Source organism: Sebastes umbrosus, chromosome 15 (genome assembly GCF_015220745.1).
Source record: "Sebastes umbrosus isolate fSebUmb1 chromosome 15, fSebUmb1.pri, whole genome shotgun sequence".
NCBI lineage: Eukaryota > Metazoa > Chordata > Actinopteri > Perciformes > Sebastidae > Sebastes > Sebastes umbrosus.
The window spans coordinates 30,387,876-30,404,431 of record NC_051283.1 but is presented as its reverse complement, the minus strand read 5'-3'; the positions used below and the strand labels follow the sequence as shown (position 1 = coordinate 30,404,431).

Here is a 16,556-nt window from a genome sequence, read left to right as displayed (position 1 = left end):
CACACACATGCACACATTACTTACTTCGGTGTTGTTTTATTGTGCTGGGTGAATTACAAGGTAAATATCTGATGTGTGTATCTGTGCTGGTTTTGAGTGTGGTGTATATGTGTTAAGGGCAGTAGTGATTAACCTGTATGAGTATTAAACCCTCCATGATGTAGGCTAAGTTGTTACGATTTGGTTTAGCAACAAAAGCTTGGACTCAAAATGCAGCACACAACGAGAGTTTTAAAATATGAACAAAAGAGTATTTATTTAAACTACAGGGTTCCAGGTTGAGGAAGAGCCGAGTGCAGGAGTGAGCAGGCAGGTTTGGAAGCAGCCACAGCTGGCAGGAAAACAGACCTGAGCACAGAGCAACAAAAACAAGGTTTAGTCCAAACAATCAAAAACATAAGAGCAACCGCAAAGACAAGAGCAAAAATCCAGGGAGCCTGATATAGTAAGTACCACTGTGGGTGACGAAATGATCTGGCGATGAGTTGCAGGAAGACCGGGGTAGATATACTGCTGGTGATTGGAATGATTGATTGCAGCTGCTCCTGCTGTGCCTGCCCAGGAGGAGGAGGAGGAGAAAGGCCACACCTCCCGACACAATGACAAACTAGACAAACCAGGGAAAAACACACCAGATACAAAAGGGCAGGGAAACAGAGGAAACAAAAGGAAACACTAACCTACAGGCAGTGCTATCATGACAGTACCCCCCCCTTAATGAGAGCCTCTAGGCGATCTACCAGGTTTCCCAGGATGAGCCTGGTGAAATTCCCGAACCATCCCAGCATCTAGGATGCGGGAACGAGGGACCCAGGAGCGCTCCTCTGGACCGTATCCCTCCCAATCTACCAGATACTGATGGCCCCGGCCTCTACGTCTAACATCCATCAGTCGTCTGACTGAATAAGCTGGCTGACTGTCAATGATCCGGGCGGGAGGAGGGGGATTGGTCGGAGGGACCAGAGGACTGGTGAGGACCGGTTTTAGCTTAGAAACATGAAACGAGGGATGGATCCTAAGAGACTTTGGCAGGATGAGTCTGACAGTGGTAGGATTAATAATCTTCTTAATTTCAAAAGGGCCAATGAAACGGGGAGACAGTTTTCTGGAGTCAGTCTTCAAAGGTATATCTTTGGAAGATAACCAAACTCTCTGACCTGGGATGTAGACGGGAGCCGGGGTCCTGTGACGATCCGCGATCCTTTTGTTCCTCTCAGCTGTCCGAACCAAAGCAGCCATAGTCTCCTTCCAAACCTTGCGGCAGCGTTGAAGGTGGTGTTGCACAGATGGCACAGCCAACTCCTCTTCTTGTGCAGGAAACAGTGGGGGCTGGTAACCTAATGAGGCCTCAAACGGAGATACCCCAGTGGCAGCAGAAGAGAGAGAATTATGCGCATATTCAATCCAAACTAACTGTGTACTCCAAGAAGAGGGATTAGTAGCAGCAACACAACGTATGGCTGATTCCAAATCCTGATTAGCCCTCTCAGACTGTCCATTAGTCTGAGGATGGAAACCAGAAGACAGACTGACAGTGGCTCCAAGGGCTTGATAAAAAGACTTCCAAACCTGAGAGATGAACTGAGGACCACGGTCCGAGACGATGTCCACAGGGATACCATGCAGGCGAAACACATGGTTAGTCAAGAGATCAGCTGTCTCATGTGCTGAAGGCAGCTTGGGAAGACCAATGAAATGAACGGCCTTGGAGAACCGATCAACAATGGTAAGTATCACTGTTTTCCCATTAGAAGGGGGAAGACCAGTGACAAAGTCCAATGCGATGTGGGACCAAGGGCGACCAGGTATGGGTAATGGGCGGAGCAACCCCACAGGCGGCCGATGAGATGTCTTTCCCCGGGCACAGACTGTGCAGGCGAGGACGTATTCCTTAACGTCCCTCTCCATTGTGGCCCACCAGAAGTGTCGTCTGAGGAGTGACAAAGTCCTAATCATCCCAGGATGGCAAGAGAACCGGGAAACGTGTCCCCACTGCAGGACCTGGGAGCGAACTGACCCAGGAACAAACATTCGATTAGCGGGGCCAGTACCTGGATCCGGTTCTTCACGTTGAGCCTCCCGAACCGCTGACTCAACCTCCCAGGTTAACGTCCCCACCACCAAGGCTGCCGGCAGAATGGTGTCTGAAACACTTGGTGACTCCTCTGATGAAAACTGCCGGGATAACGCGTCAGGCTTGATGTTCTTGGAACCAGGACGGTAAGTAAGGGTGAAGTCGAATCGACCAAAAAATAAAGCCCACCGAGCCTGGCGGGAATTCAGTCGTTTGGCTGACTGGATGTAGGCAAGATTCTTGTGATCAGTCCATACAATAAACGGAAACTCCGAACCCTCCAACCAGTGTCTCCATTCCTCCAGGGCCAACTTCACTGCCAACAACTCACAATTTCCCACGTCGTAGTTGCTTTCAGCTGGAGACAGGCGTCGAGAGAAGAACGCACAAGGATGTAGCTTCTTATCGGTCTTGGAGCGTTGGGAGAGGACAGCTCCCACACCAATGTCCGAGGCATCAACCTCCACGACATACTGAAGATAAGAGTCAGGTTGCACCAGGATGGGTGCGGACGTAAAGCGGTCCTTTAATAAGGCAAACGCCTGATCCGCCTCAGGGGTCCAGCGAAAAGGAACAGCAGGAGATGTGAGCTTAGTCAGAGGAGCAGCAATTCTGCTGTAATCTCGGATGAATCGACGGTAGAAGTTGGCGAATCCAAGAAAACGCTGCAAGAGCTTCCTGGAGGAAGGTTCGGGCCACTCTGCCACCGCCTTGATCTTGTCCGGATCCGGCCTCACCTGCCCACTCTCAATGATGTAACCGAGGAATCCAACAGAGCTGACGTGAAACTCGCACTTCTCCGCTTTCACAAACAGTTTGTTCTCCAGTAGTCTCTGGAGCACTTGGCGCACATGAAGCTGGTGTTCTGCGAGATTAGCGGAAAAAATCAAAATGTCATCCAGGTAGACAAACACAAACCGGTCCAAAAAATCTCTCAAAACATCATTAACCAGTGCTTGAAATACTGCAGGAGCGTTAGTCAGTCCAAAAGGCATCACTAAGTACTCAAAGTGACCCAGTGGTGTGTTGAATGCTGTCTTCCATTCATCTCCCTCTCGAATCCGTACCAAGTGGTACGCGTTCCGCAAATCTAGCTTGCTGAAGACAGTAGCTCCCTGTAGAGGTACAAAAGCAGAGCTGATTAATGGCAGAGGGTACTTGTTCTTCACCGTGATATTGTTTAACCCTCGAAAATCAATACACGGGCGGAGAGTCTTGTCTTTCTTGCTCACAAAAAAGAATCCTGCCCCTAGAGGCGAAGAGGAGGGTCTGATGAGGCCTGCAGCCAGAGAGTCATTTATGTAGGTCTCCATAGCACCTCTCTCAGGACGTGACAGGTTGTACAGGCGGCTTGAAGGCAGAGTGGTACCAGGTAGCAGCTCAATAGCACAATCGTATGGACGATGAGGTGGCAAGGATAACGCTCTCTCCTTACTGAAAACCTCACCGACCTCATGATATTCAGTAGGCACAGCAGACAAGTCAGGAGGGACACAGGGCGGAGAAGCAACACTGATCTCTACAGGTGGTAAAGCAGACTGCAGGCACGAGGAATGACAAAAACTACTCCAGCCCATAATCTTACTGGTCGACCAGTCGATCTGGGGGTTGTGTAGCTTTAACCACGGGTGTCCGAGAACAAGAGGAGTCTTAGGGGCAGAGAAAACAAAAAACTGTATTAGCTCACGGTGGTTTCCAGACAGAATTAAAGACAGAGGTTCAGTGCGGTGAGTTACTAATGCTAAGTTCTTGCCATCTAAAGCACAGACTCTGACAGGAGTCTCAAGGGGTTCAATGCTGATATCAGCCTGAGAGACTAACTCAGCATCTAGAAAACTCTGCTCTGCACCGGAGTCAATCAATGCTAACAGGGGCAAGGACATGTTACTCATACACAGTTTAGCAGGTATTTGAGTACGAGGTCTAGTGTTGGTGGGGGCATCAGTCTTACTCACCAGTATCCCCACAGCTACTGGTGAGCCCGCTCTTTTGGGCGGAGAGGACATGCAGCAAGGAAATGTCCGACTTGACCACAGTAGATGCATTCACCCGCTCGGATCCGTCTCTGACGTTCAGCGGGAGTGAGCTTAGCCCGGCCCATCTGCATGGGTTCATCAGAATGAGCAGAGGAGCTGGAACCGGAGCCGAGAGTCTCTGACGGGCTGGAGGCAACTCTCGCGAGAGTAGGAGTAGCGGCAAAGGCGTTCATGGGAGTGTGGGATTTGTAGTTCTTCTCCCGGCGTCTCTCCCGCATACGGTTGTCCAGTCTTATAGACAGATCAATAAGAGCATCAAGAGAGTTAGTATCATCACGGACAGCAAGTTCATCCTTTAACTGTTCACACAGACCGTGTAGAAAAACTCCTTTTAATGCCTCGTCATTCCATCCAGCCTCCGCAGCCAGAATCCGGAAGTCCACAGAATACTCCGCCACACTTCTTTGACTCTGTCGTATGTTAATCAAACGTTTAGCAGCGTCTCCAATACATACAGGGTGGTCAAAAACTTTCTTCATCTCACTCATGAAACAATCATAGGACAAAAACTGTATCCCTCCTCCTCCCAACATTGCTTCAGCCCAGTCCAGTGCTCTCCCTCTTAACAGTCCCGTAACATACGCTACCTTGGCTTGGTCTGTAGTGAAGGTGACTGGTTGTCGGGAAAAAACCAGAGAACATTGGAGCTGGAATCCTTTGCATCTCCCCAAATCACCGGCATATGGTTCAGGTGGAGGAACAGGTGATTCTCTGAGTGGCTGAGGCGGAGGAGGAGGAGGCAGAGCGGGGGATGGGGCTAATTGGCCTGAAATTGTCTCCAAACATTTTCCCATCTGAGACATTTGATTTCCTAAAGTCTGTTGGGTCTCTAATAAACCCTGAAGTAATTGGTGATGTTGTCCTAACAAAATATCATGGCTGGAAACAGCCTTCTGAAAAACATTTGTGTCTGCTGAGTCCATAGTTACGGCCAGATCATTCTGTTACGATTTGGTTTAGCAACAAAAGCTTGGACTCAAAATGCAGCACACAACGAGAGTTTTAAAATATGAACAAAAGAGTATTTATTTAAACTACAGGGTTCCAGGTTGAGGAAGAGCCGAGTGCAGGAGTGAGCAGGCAGGTTTGGAAGCAGCCACAGCTGGCAGGAAAACAGACCTGAGCACAGAGCAACAAAAACAAGGTTTAGTCCAAACAATCAAAAACATAAGAGCAACCGCAAAGACAAGAGCAAAAATCCAGGGAGCCTGATATAGTAAGTACCACTGTGGGTGACGAAATGATCTGGCGATGAGTTGCAGGAAGACCGGGGTAGATATACTGCTGGTGATTGGAATGATTGATTGCAGCTGCTCCTGCTGTGCCTGCCCAGGAGGAGGAGGAGGAGAAAGGCCACACCTCCCGACACACTGACAAACTAGACAAACCAGGGAAAAACACACCAGATACAAAAGGGCAGGGAAACAGAGGAAACAAAAGGAAACACTAACCTACAGGCAGTGCTATCATGACATAAGTAGAGTTATTACTGTGTAATCAGCTACTAGCCCAGACAGTGTGTTGGTGTGCTGTTAGTGTTCGTCTGTGTTTGTCTAGTTTCCGTACATTAGATGTTATGTGTTCATATTCTCGTTTTCCAGCAATAGATTAATATGTGACATGACGTTGAGACTTTCCCCCCTGTGACCTGCTGTTTTTACATTTATTCCCAAATGTCACCAAAGATAACTCACATTTTAGTGACTGATCACTTCAAGTTATTAGTTAGTCATTTTATATCACTGAAGTCTTTTTAATAAGCAGCGGTCATAAATGCGGATCTATCTATTTACTTTACTACTTAACCTGCAACTTTTTTATTAAGGATTTATACATATTTTTATGTTTCTAGTCATCAGAGAAAAGGAAAAGCAGAGCTAGACATCGTGGCTAAAGCTGCATGCTAACTCATTTGATCCTGCGATTCTTGCGGGATCTGGTGATCGCTGCTGTGCAAGGTTAAATAAAGTATAAAAAAAATAGTGTAGTATTTAAATAAATCAGGGAAGTAGCTTTGCATTTTTCACTTTATTAAAATGAAAAAACAAAAAACATTAAAACATGATTACACTTCATTCAGTGTTGCCAACTCGGTGACGTTCTCGCTAGCTTTAGTGACTTTTCAGAGCGACTTTATCTCTAAAAAGTGACTAGCGACAAATGTATGGACTTATTCAGACCATCAGGGGAAAAAATATATATTAAAATATATTATATTGTTAATCAAGCCCATGCATGCTTGCTCAGAGTAATCACAGTGACCGGCTGTTCTGCCAACAGTGAAGGGTCTCTCCCTCCCTCGCTGCGACCGACACAACCACTAAGCTTTATGCAAATGAGTGTATGACATCATCTGGCCACTTTTTTAGTGAATTTTTGGAGCTGGAGCCAAGAGGCTACTTTCACTGGAAAAGAGTTCTGATTTCATTAGTACGAGTGCTTCTTAAATGTTAAAAATGAAACATGACCGGTAAAAGTAAAATAGTGGAATAGGTAACTATGTCATTACTAGTAAAAACTGGAGGAACAGTCACTCTGAGTTCAAGTGAACAGTATACAGGTAGAATAAATGTAAAATCAGCAGTTCATACTCCCCCCCGTATATCTCTTTCTCACTACGTGTTGTTTGGGTGTGTGTTTGTGTATCCTCGTGTGTTACTGTATATACGTACAATACAATATGTGTGTGTGCTTGTAATGTGCCTTTAAATTGGGAACTTCTAACGTGTGTTTGTGTGTTTGCACAGTGGAGGTTGAGATGACAGCAGTTGGCCTCGATGTCGCTCACTCTGACTCTGTCATGGATTTCCTCATAGATCTGAGAACGCAGAGAACGTGTGTGAGAGGATGTCAGACACCTTTTGGGCCTCAACCCAACAGACCGACATGAAACTCAAATCAATAATAGCCTACTTATTTTCTTCTTCCATCCATCACACTTTCCATCCACCTCTCCTCTCCATTGCTGCAACTCTTTTCTCTGTATATCTTCATCTGTCTTGCTCTCTTTACTTTTCTTTCTTCTCCTTCTCATTCATTCATTCACTTGTGTCAAGTCTCCTTTTTCTTATTTACACTCTCTGGGGCGAATTCACAAAGAATTGTGAGTAGAATTGTGGCCGCTATCTTCCCCGTCTCAAGGTCCAATTTTACAAAAGATATTGCGCTAATGATATTACAGCGCAAACACGCCCATAAAGGTATGCAGCTGAGTGCAATTTGCCCTTTTTGTTTAATATAATAACTTTGTTTTTCATTCATGTCTTGTATTTTTCTCATTATATTTCCAAAACTGACATGTAGGGGAGCTTCATGCAAATCATTTTTCATGACACAACTGTCTTTACATTGCAGAATAAATGAGTTTGAGCAACAATCCCTGCTGCCATGATCAGCTGGACAGTCTGGGTGTGACAGCCATAATAAATGCACTTCAGATACCACCAACTCTCTGAAGACGCTAATAGCTTCACTGTAACTGTGTGTGGCTATTAGTGCTGATCTTTATGAATTGGACTGTTCTTTTGCAATGAAAGGGTGTGCAAATGTCTGCATATTACCTAATTAAAATATGTGCAAATAGCACAGAAGCACCGAGACACAGCGCAGTTAGGGGAGCATTTCACCCCTTTTCGGGTGTCTTATTTCTGCAGGTCTAACGTCCGAAAAAGCTGCACAGTCCTGTTGTGAATTCGCTCCTCTTTCTCTCAGTTATTACTCCTGGCTCTTACTTCTCTTGCCACCCTCTCTCCCTCTCACTTTCCCTCTTTCCTTCTCATCTGTTTGGTGTCTTACCTCCCTAAACCAAAAGATGATCCACTCTGGTGCTTCCTGTTAACTCACAAGTTGTTTTTACTTTTACTTCTTAACTGTTTTAGTCATCATAATGTGCAGTATCTGTTTAACAGGCAGAATGTTGGCAGCAAGCCTTTTAATAGTTTTTTTTGTGCGGCTATAGATGGATATTTAAACCCAGTTTAGCTGATGTGTGAGGTTTAATTTGGAACTGTTTCTGGGGACAAACCATGTGTTAATTAACTTATTTAAAGGGACTGTTTGTAACTTTTTAAGCGTATAAATGTACCGGGTCGGGACACATAGGCGCTCGCATATGCACGTTCGCGTGTGGTCGGAGCCTCGTCTCCTCTGCCTGCTTGCCTTCACTCAAACAGCGCGCGCGTTCTCGCGTACTCGCTCCACCTCTAGACGTGAACACGCGCTCACTCCACACTGCAGAAGAGTTAGTTTAGCTCTGAGAATATCTAGTGAGTGGACGTTTGTGCAGAAATAAATGCTGCAGCTCCTCCAGACCAACAGAGGTTTCCGTGTCTTGTGAAGTGACGGAGCTCTGCAACGAGAAACTTTATTGTCTCGTTACCGACCGGGTGCCGGTGTCTCCCTGTTCACTCAGGCTGCGGGCGGAGAGAGCAGGGAGATTTGCTGCAGAGCCCCGCTGCTGAAGCCTGCGCTCAGCCTGCGCTGAAGCAGGAAAAGCCAACACTAGGATCAGCATTGATTCATGGAGAGACCTTGGTCTGGTCAGCTAACATTACTGCCAAGCAGCTGAAATATAGAGTAATATTGTGCTTTTAGCTGACGTGTGTCGCCTCACTGTTTTGAGCGATGCTCGTTCAGGTATATTTAGAGCGAGCAGGCGCGAGCCCGACGCTGACTTTCGTTGAATTTACGGCCACAGGTGTCGCTGTTAACAAGCAATTCTGAAAGTTACAAATAGTCCCTTTAACACATCACAAAACACAGACATTCACAACAGCATGTTGTGCTCTACCTCTTTTCTCCTCCTCTCCCACTTTTACTCTTCCAACCTGAGTTCATCTTTCCTCCATCTATCTTCTGCCGTCCGTCATGCCGTCTTTCTTGCAGTTGAATGGAAGCGACATTTTTGAAAGATTACGTCCCCTTTGGCCCTGTTTCCTCTCAACCTCCAGCCCCGCCATGTAGACAAATCAATCGGCTTGTCTCTCAGTCATGTCACACAAGCGTCCTCTTCAATATCTTCTATGTGTATTTAAGAACTTTCTGTGCAGTTACATGTGGTGCCTCGTGTGTGTGTGTGTGTGTGTGTGTGTGTGTGTGTGTGTGTGTGTGTGTGTGTGTGTGTGTGTGTGTTTATGTCCTCTCTTGCAGTGTCTATGTATTTTTGATGTTTGTAAAAGCTCAGCTGCTGGGACGTTACACTGTTGTGGCCAAATTCTGACATGTGTGAGTGTCTGTGTGTGTCTGTTCGTGTGTCTGTGTATGTGTGGGTCTGCAGGTAGTCCAGGATGCTTACACCAGGTTCACTGAGGAATCTCTGACGCAGTCTATGTGTGAGAAGACCTCGGAGTGCACAGAGGTCACAATCAAGGTCAGTGGTGGAACCAAAATAGGACAGACGGCAAATTAAATTACATAAAATTCAAATCAAAATTTTTGTTTGTCAAAGTGTGTGATTAAAAAATAGGACTTATTATCAAAATACCTGATTTCGCAAAAAATTTTTGAAAAGCAGCAAAACTTACATGAGTTTTTTTTTTACTTGATGTGTCAAGTTCAACATTACGAAAGCGCCGGAGGGGTTGGTAAAGCTATGGAGGACAAATGCAAAAATCAAAAATAAATACATAAATATGGCAAAAAACAATATTAATGTTTTAATTTGCTTCTTTATTTATTTATCTTTGTATTAATTCCCTTATTTATTTTCTCCTCTGTTTAATTTCCCCTTTTATTTATGTATTTTCTTTTTAAATATAATAAAACAATAAGACGGAGAATAAAATAGAACAAAATATATAAAAGTGGCACTAAAGGAAGAAATAAAAAGGAAAACTGAAATTATATTCACAAGGAAGCTATACAGTAACGTATATACATACAGGATTATGCAATATCAATTAGTTAAAGTGCAAAGAAGACTTTAGTGGGGATGAGGGTAGAGCAGGAAAAGATGTGGTAACACACAAGAAGACCAGCGCAGCAGAATAGTTCCATGAAAAATTCACAGATGCATCTCGTCTCGATGCAACAAGGAGAACAAGTAGTGTTGTTTACATGGGAGTGGAAGGTAAATCTATAAATATGGTCGCTGAAACATGTGCATGAATTATTCACGTCGCTTTTTCCCTGACCTCAATTTTCACCGCCTCTTTTTCTTCCCCTTCCTCCATCCTCCATCCTTCCCCACCTCCCTCCTCCATCTCTTCCACCCTGTTGGGGGTTGCCTCCTTTTTGTACTTTTTCCTTCTGCCCCCTGTTGTTTTGTTATCATCTTCTTTATACTCTTTCCTTCTTTGTCTCGTCCTTGCCTTTGGTGATCTCATATTTCCTGTGCCTTTCATCTCCTTTGACCCTTCTCTTGTCCTCTCCCCTTTCATCACTCCTCTTTCTCCGTATAGGGCCTCGAGGTGTCCAAACCGGGCCGCTACCACACTCTCTCCTCAGACAATTTTCTTGAGATGAGCGACTCTGGGGTGGAGTTCACAACCTCTGGCCTCCCACTGGACAGCGACACTGATGGTGTGATGACCTACGCCTCCCACAAGCTCCTCCTGAATGCCGTCTCCCCTACGGCCGTGACCGAAGAGGTTCCCTCCGACAGCCCGGAGGCCACCGCGGTCCCCCACGGCGACCTCAGCACCAGCCGGACCCCTGACTCCGCCATGAGCGCCAGCCCCGCCTCCAACCCTCGCTCACTTGCAGCCGCCACCCCCGACGGCAGCCTGCACGGCGCTGCGTCGCCGGGAACGGCCTCCATGGGCAACGCCGGGTCGGATTCAGCCAAAATAGAGGGAGGGGCTGAGAGCGAAGATGCCGGGCAGAAGGAGGAATCAGCTCAGAGCACCTGAGAGGATGCACCAGGGTGTGTTTTAGCTCATGGTCCTCATACAGTAACGACATCAATCCGGTTCTGTCTTTCATATCCAAACACCACCGAGTCCTTCATCACTGCATTTGAAACAACATCATGGACATAACATTCATGCTTGGATTCAGATGTCAGTTTAGCCTAAAAAGAAAAATGATGAAAAGGCAGTCGCACAAAATGCACAACACAAAATCTAACGCACTGAAAAATTAGATGCAAAAGAATAACCCCGAGCTGTTTTATCAAAAGAAGAACAAAACAGTTCTGTGCATATGGAAAATGCATGCATTTAAATGAAACATTAAAGTAGATATCATAGTTCAGATCTACATGAATAAAACTGATGGTAGAGTAGACTGCATGCGAGCTTCAACGGGCCGAAGACGCACAGGTTCCTAAAAGAAGTTGTGATGATGTGAAAAGGGTCAAACACTCTCAGCACTTTCAGGAAAACACCTAAATGGGATCAAATGATTTCACCTCCTGAAAAAAACAAACAAAACAATGCCAGGAGTTTGTCGGCTGAAGTCATACATTATTTTAAGATCCCAAGGCTACTAGCAGCAAAGAGTTCCTCCTGTACTGAGGCGGATCTCAGTGTGTTGCCTCTGACAGCACTTTCGTCTGCTCTCACGGCATCAGACCAACACCGCGATGATTGCATTTCATCCCACCCATACACAGACTCTATTATTAACAAGCGTGTCAGAGAGCGTCCCCGCCTCTCAGACAGAAGCGCTTGTCTCAGCACTCATTCACTGATATCCACGAGAAAAATACAACAATTCTATTCTTTCTGGAAAAACCTGCAAACTGAAACAAGCTCTGTAGATCGAATATACCGCCGCTCCCAATCGAGCGCCGGCGGTTGTTTTCCTTTCTCTCATGTCTCTTGGTGTCAAACCTTCCACATTCGAAGGCGTCATCTAATAGGAACCTGTGGAGACATCCACCTCATCTCACTAATGATGAAATTCCAGAGAAAACACCCACAAGAACGACAGCTAACTGTAGAAACTCTCCTCATCTGTTTTTATTTTTTCCCCCCCGCCCCCTCAATGGAGTTGTCACGAGCCCTGTCAGAGCGAAAATAAAATTAGGAAGAAGACTGCGCAACACTTCTGGGACTTTTTTGGAACAGCTCCCGAGAACATAATTGGATTCTTAGTCTTAGTCTTTGCAGGAGGACAGATTCACAAGACACTGTAGTAGAGCGAGGAGTGGCGATGAAAGAGACAAACGACAGAGATGGAACAGGGTGCTATCCGGGGGAGAACAGATAAATGACTCGCATGATTTAAAAGCGTCCCATTCTCATCTCGGCTCCCATCCATCCATCGGACGGAGCTCTGATTATTGTAGCCCAGTTGTTTGCCAAGATGAAGTGACTGGAGAGCAGGTGGATCAATCTGAGATAACGATGCAGCCTATAGCCCCGACAGAATGAGAGTGAATAACAGTGATTATGAGAGCTCTTTCAGCTCATGAAAGATAGGAAATGAAAAAGAGGACGGTATAAAAATCCAGAATTAATGTTAATATCAATAACTGAAAGATGGTGAGTCCTTCCATTTACTGCTCATGCTCGATGAATCCAAACCCACTAACTGTGCAACATACAGTTAAATACGCTCCTACGGACTGCACCAGTAATAGTGTGTAGTCTGTAAAGTATAAGGTCAAATGTTTACAACCACTAAATGTATTCAGCTATTCTGTGACACCTTTTATTGAGTCAAATCCCAATAACTGACAGTTCACACTTTAGATGTGATTACTATCAAAAGCTCTGAAGCAGGAGTTCTCAAACTTTTTGGGGCCCCTTAAAGGGAAGAAAACTTTCCAAGGACTCCCTCTTAATTGTAATTAATCAGAAGCGATTAAGCATATGCTTACAATCTTGTATTCGTAGGTGCCATTAGAACTATTTCTATTCTAAAACTTTTCAACCTAAAGACTTCAGACCTGTTTCATAGTGATAAAGAGAAATGTGGATCATGTTAAGATAAGATGAAAAAATCCAATATTAGTCAGACATCAGGGAAATTTGCAATGTTATTGAATATTAATACCACTTATATATACTTTTAAATATAGTCATTTTATTCAAATTGCATTTGGACTCATCTTGACAGCATTTATAGCCTACATTTTTAAGTAATTGATCACAAGAGCTTTAGAAAATGAACAGTAGAAAGACTTACATAGTCCTAATACATCCAGATATTTAAACCTACCAGTCTAAAGCTGATTCAACTTCAAAATAATGAACTTATTGACGTGTGTCACAATCATATCTGGTTTCTATTGGCCCAAAGCTAACGTGGGTGGGAGTAATGGACACAATGTGCTTGTATTATTGGCGCAATTGGTTAATTTATTGCTAAAGACACAAGTGATGGACCACAGAAATACAGACGAGAGAGTGGAGAGACGGTGGCGTGAGTAGAGTCAATTTAGATTGAGCTCTTGCAGCCTTAACAACTGCTTTTGACTAATCAGCTCCCGTTGCTTGCTGTGGAAGAAGCCTGTGGGCTAATTCAGTATTTTCATGTCACAGAATGAGAGCGAGACATCTCACCGCTGAGGAAAGTCGGTCCCAAACATGTCCTCCCCTCCACAGGGCCACAAACAGTCTGTGATGCTAACATAGAGCTCCTTGCACAACATCAATCACCTTCTGAAACACACCAAAAACACACAGTGATCATCCTCATAACATGGCTCTACTGTCCCCGAGGATCCCATTTAGATGTCCTTGTTATTGTTGCCACTGACAGCTGTCGGCAGTAGGGCTACCTCATGCTGTAACGGAATTGATGTCAACCTGGAAAGTCTGCAAGATGTACGACCTTATACCTCTAAGGGTTACTAAAAGCAGTCAGACACACACAGATGTTTGGTGTCTGGACAAGAAAAGCACAAAATTTAACGTGATCCTTTTGAAACTACAGAGGTCAAATGTTGAATATATGAATCATGAGTGTGTAAAATGACTTGTATATCCTACTCGTCATTGAATTATTGATTTTATAAATTGCTGTTTTGTTGGAACTTTATCAGATCAACCCGATCTCATGGGACAGCCAGCAACAAATGTTGGCATGGGACATTTTTGCAAACCAGGGATACGTTTTTGCATTTGGTTTGAGCAAGTGACGTAGTTTAAATAGCAAAAATAGACACACCGGGAGAGTGGGTGGGGAGGTGGATGGGTCCAATAAACACAAGGCTTTCATCCAGGAGACCGCTGTTTGTGTCCCGGGCATCACGTTACAATCAGCTGTTCGTTCATGTCACGTGTTCACAACGTGCAGAGTCATTTTTACAGTACAAACGTAGTAGTTTTAAGCGCAACCATGTAGTTCTTTCCTAAACCTAACTATAGAGGTTTGGTTGCATCGTTACGGTTGTTGCGTTACATTGTTACGTTGTTACATTGTTACATTGTTACGTTGTTACACTGCTATGTTACGCTGCCATGTTACGCTGTTACATTACGTTGTTGCTTTACGTTGTTATGTTCTTACGATGCTACGTTACGTTGTTATGTTGTTACGTTACGTTGTTACATTACATTGCTACATAACGTTGTTACATTGTTACGTTGCTACATTATTATTTGAAGACAAACCATGATCTTTTTTCTAACCTTATTCAAGTAGTTTTGTTATCTAAGCTAACCAATCGTTTCACAACGTTAACCATGCAGCGTTGCGTTTCTGCCAGCGTGATATGAAGGCTGAAGGCTGCAGGCTGATATGAAACGTTGCACGGGAAGGCGTATAAATAGCACGGCATTTCTGCGTGTCATGATAACGCAGACTTTTTGCATGTCATTTATACATCACGGGCTTAACGTTGTGAAACGTCATTTAACGCCATTATTATATCACTAACGTCACAAACTTCAAACTAACTCAACAACACTTTGGAACATGAACGCCGGTGTCCTGATTGGATGTCCTGTGTTTGTTGGACCCCTCCACTTCCCCTCCCTCCAACTATAAGCAGACTCTCTGACTTTTTATTCAACGTCAATAGCTCTGATCGTAGCATATTGCAGTCAGTACAGACTATATGGCGTACACATGACACGCCCAAAGCAACAAAGGCATTGGGATTGCACGCAAAATGACTTACAAATTACCGCGTCATTCATACGCCATTTAGTGAGACCGGGCTGATCAGATATATATATATTAACAGAACAGTAAGGCTCCCAAACTGACTTTGTGTTTGGTGTAAATATCAGGTTGATCTAAATAATCTCTGATGAGAAGGTTAGGTGGACTAATGATGGTCAAAGGATTGACTGATTTTCAATTAAACCTAAAGCAATATTCATTATAATGGCACTGAGACATCACTAACATCCATCGGGCAGAAAGAGGAATCTGACAGCACCTCTCAACATCAGTCACTCTTAACCATTTTTTTTTTTTTCGATGTTGTAAATATAAAGATATGTGATCTGCATGTGTGAAAATACTAATAACTTTCTTACTGCAATGCTTATGCAAGATTTTATACAATGAAAAACGCTGCATTGATCCTTTAACCACACGTCCACAGCAGGTAGAAAACACACACGTATAGTGCTGGAGTAGACTCTCCAGTCTTAACTCATGTCATGTTTATATGATGCTATGTGAAATCCTCTCATCAACATTTGCTTCAGCAGTATCCGTAGTCGCCTCAGGGGTGCACTATTTGACACTGAAACAGTGTGGCTGTACTTAACCAGATTGTCTTATTTAGATTCAAAGCAGGACCAAGAAAGTGCAGAACACAGACATGTTGTACAATGATGACAAAAAAGAAGTGGTGAAGAAAAACACCTGATGTATAGAAATACTCAATACACAACGGGAGGTTATTCCAACTTACTTCTCTGCAGTAGGTTAAATCCATTGAGATGTATAGACCAACCAGGAAGGGTATGAAATTCAGGCCTTAGTAGAGTGCTAGATATCACCCATGAGCCAAATAATATTTCCCAACAAGGCTTAGAAAAGATGGCAACAGAATGATTTAGATCAATTCATTCATGATTTCAGTGAAAAGTAAAGTTTTCACATTTTAAATACACTTCTACTGTATTTTCGAGGCCGGTGAGGCTGCTTGTGTCGCATCTTTTGTGAATAAATGGAGCTGAAAATGTTTCATTCTTAAAGGGACAGTCCACCGCAAAATCACAAATTCATATTTGTCCTCTTAACCTGTAATGCTATTTATCAATCTGATTAGTTTTGGTGTGAGATGCAGAGTGTTGGAGGCCTTCTCTCCAGCATAATGGAAGTGAATGGCACTCAGCTTGTGGTGCTCAAAGCTCCAAAAATACATTTGAAAAATTAAACAATAATGTCTCTTTCCAGAAATCATGACCCGGTTACTCAAGATAATCCATAGACCCGGTTGAGAGCAGTTTCATGTAGGAGCTATTATCTTTCTACCAATTCTCACTGGACTGAATAGGCGCCATCTTGATGTCCGGTATCCAGCTCTTATAATATATCCATGCACGCTTAGGCTTAAGCAACAAAACTACTTAGTTAGGTTTAGGAAAAGATCGACT

At 44.2% G+C, this 16,556-nt stretch overlaps 1 protein-coding gene across 1 annotated transcript in view; it reads left to right on the top strand.

Moving 5' to 3' along the window:
- LOC119503095 overlaps positions 1 to 14,483 on the top strand; it is a 34,032-nt gene extending 19,549 nt beyond the window's left edge. The window contains exons 9-10 of the mRNA XM_037794652.1: positions 9,386 to 9,478; positions 10,509 to 14,483. Of these exons, the coding sequence (XP_037650580.1) occupies positions 9,386 to 9,478; positions 10,509 to 10,958 (543 nt within the window). The 3' untranslated portion in view covers positions 10,959 to 14,483. The remainder of the gene's footprint in view (positions 1 to 9,385; positions 9,479 to 10,508) is intronic.
- Positions 14,484 to 16,556: the final 2,073 nt, after the last annotated feature.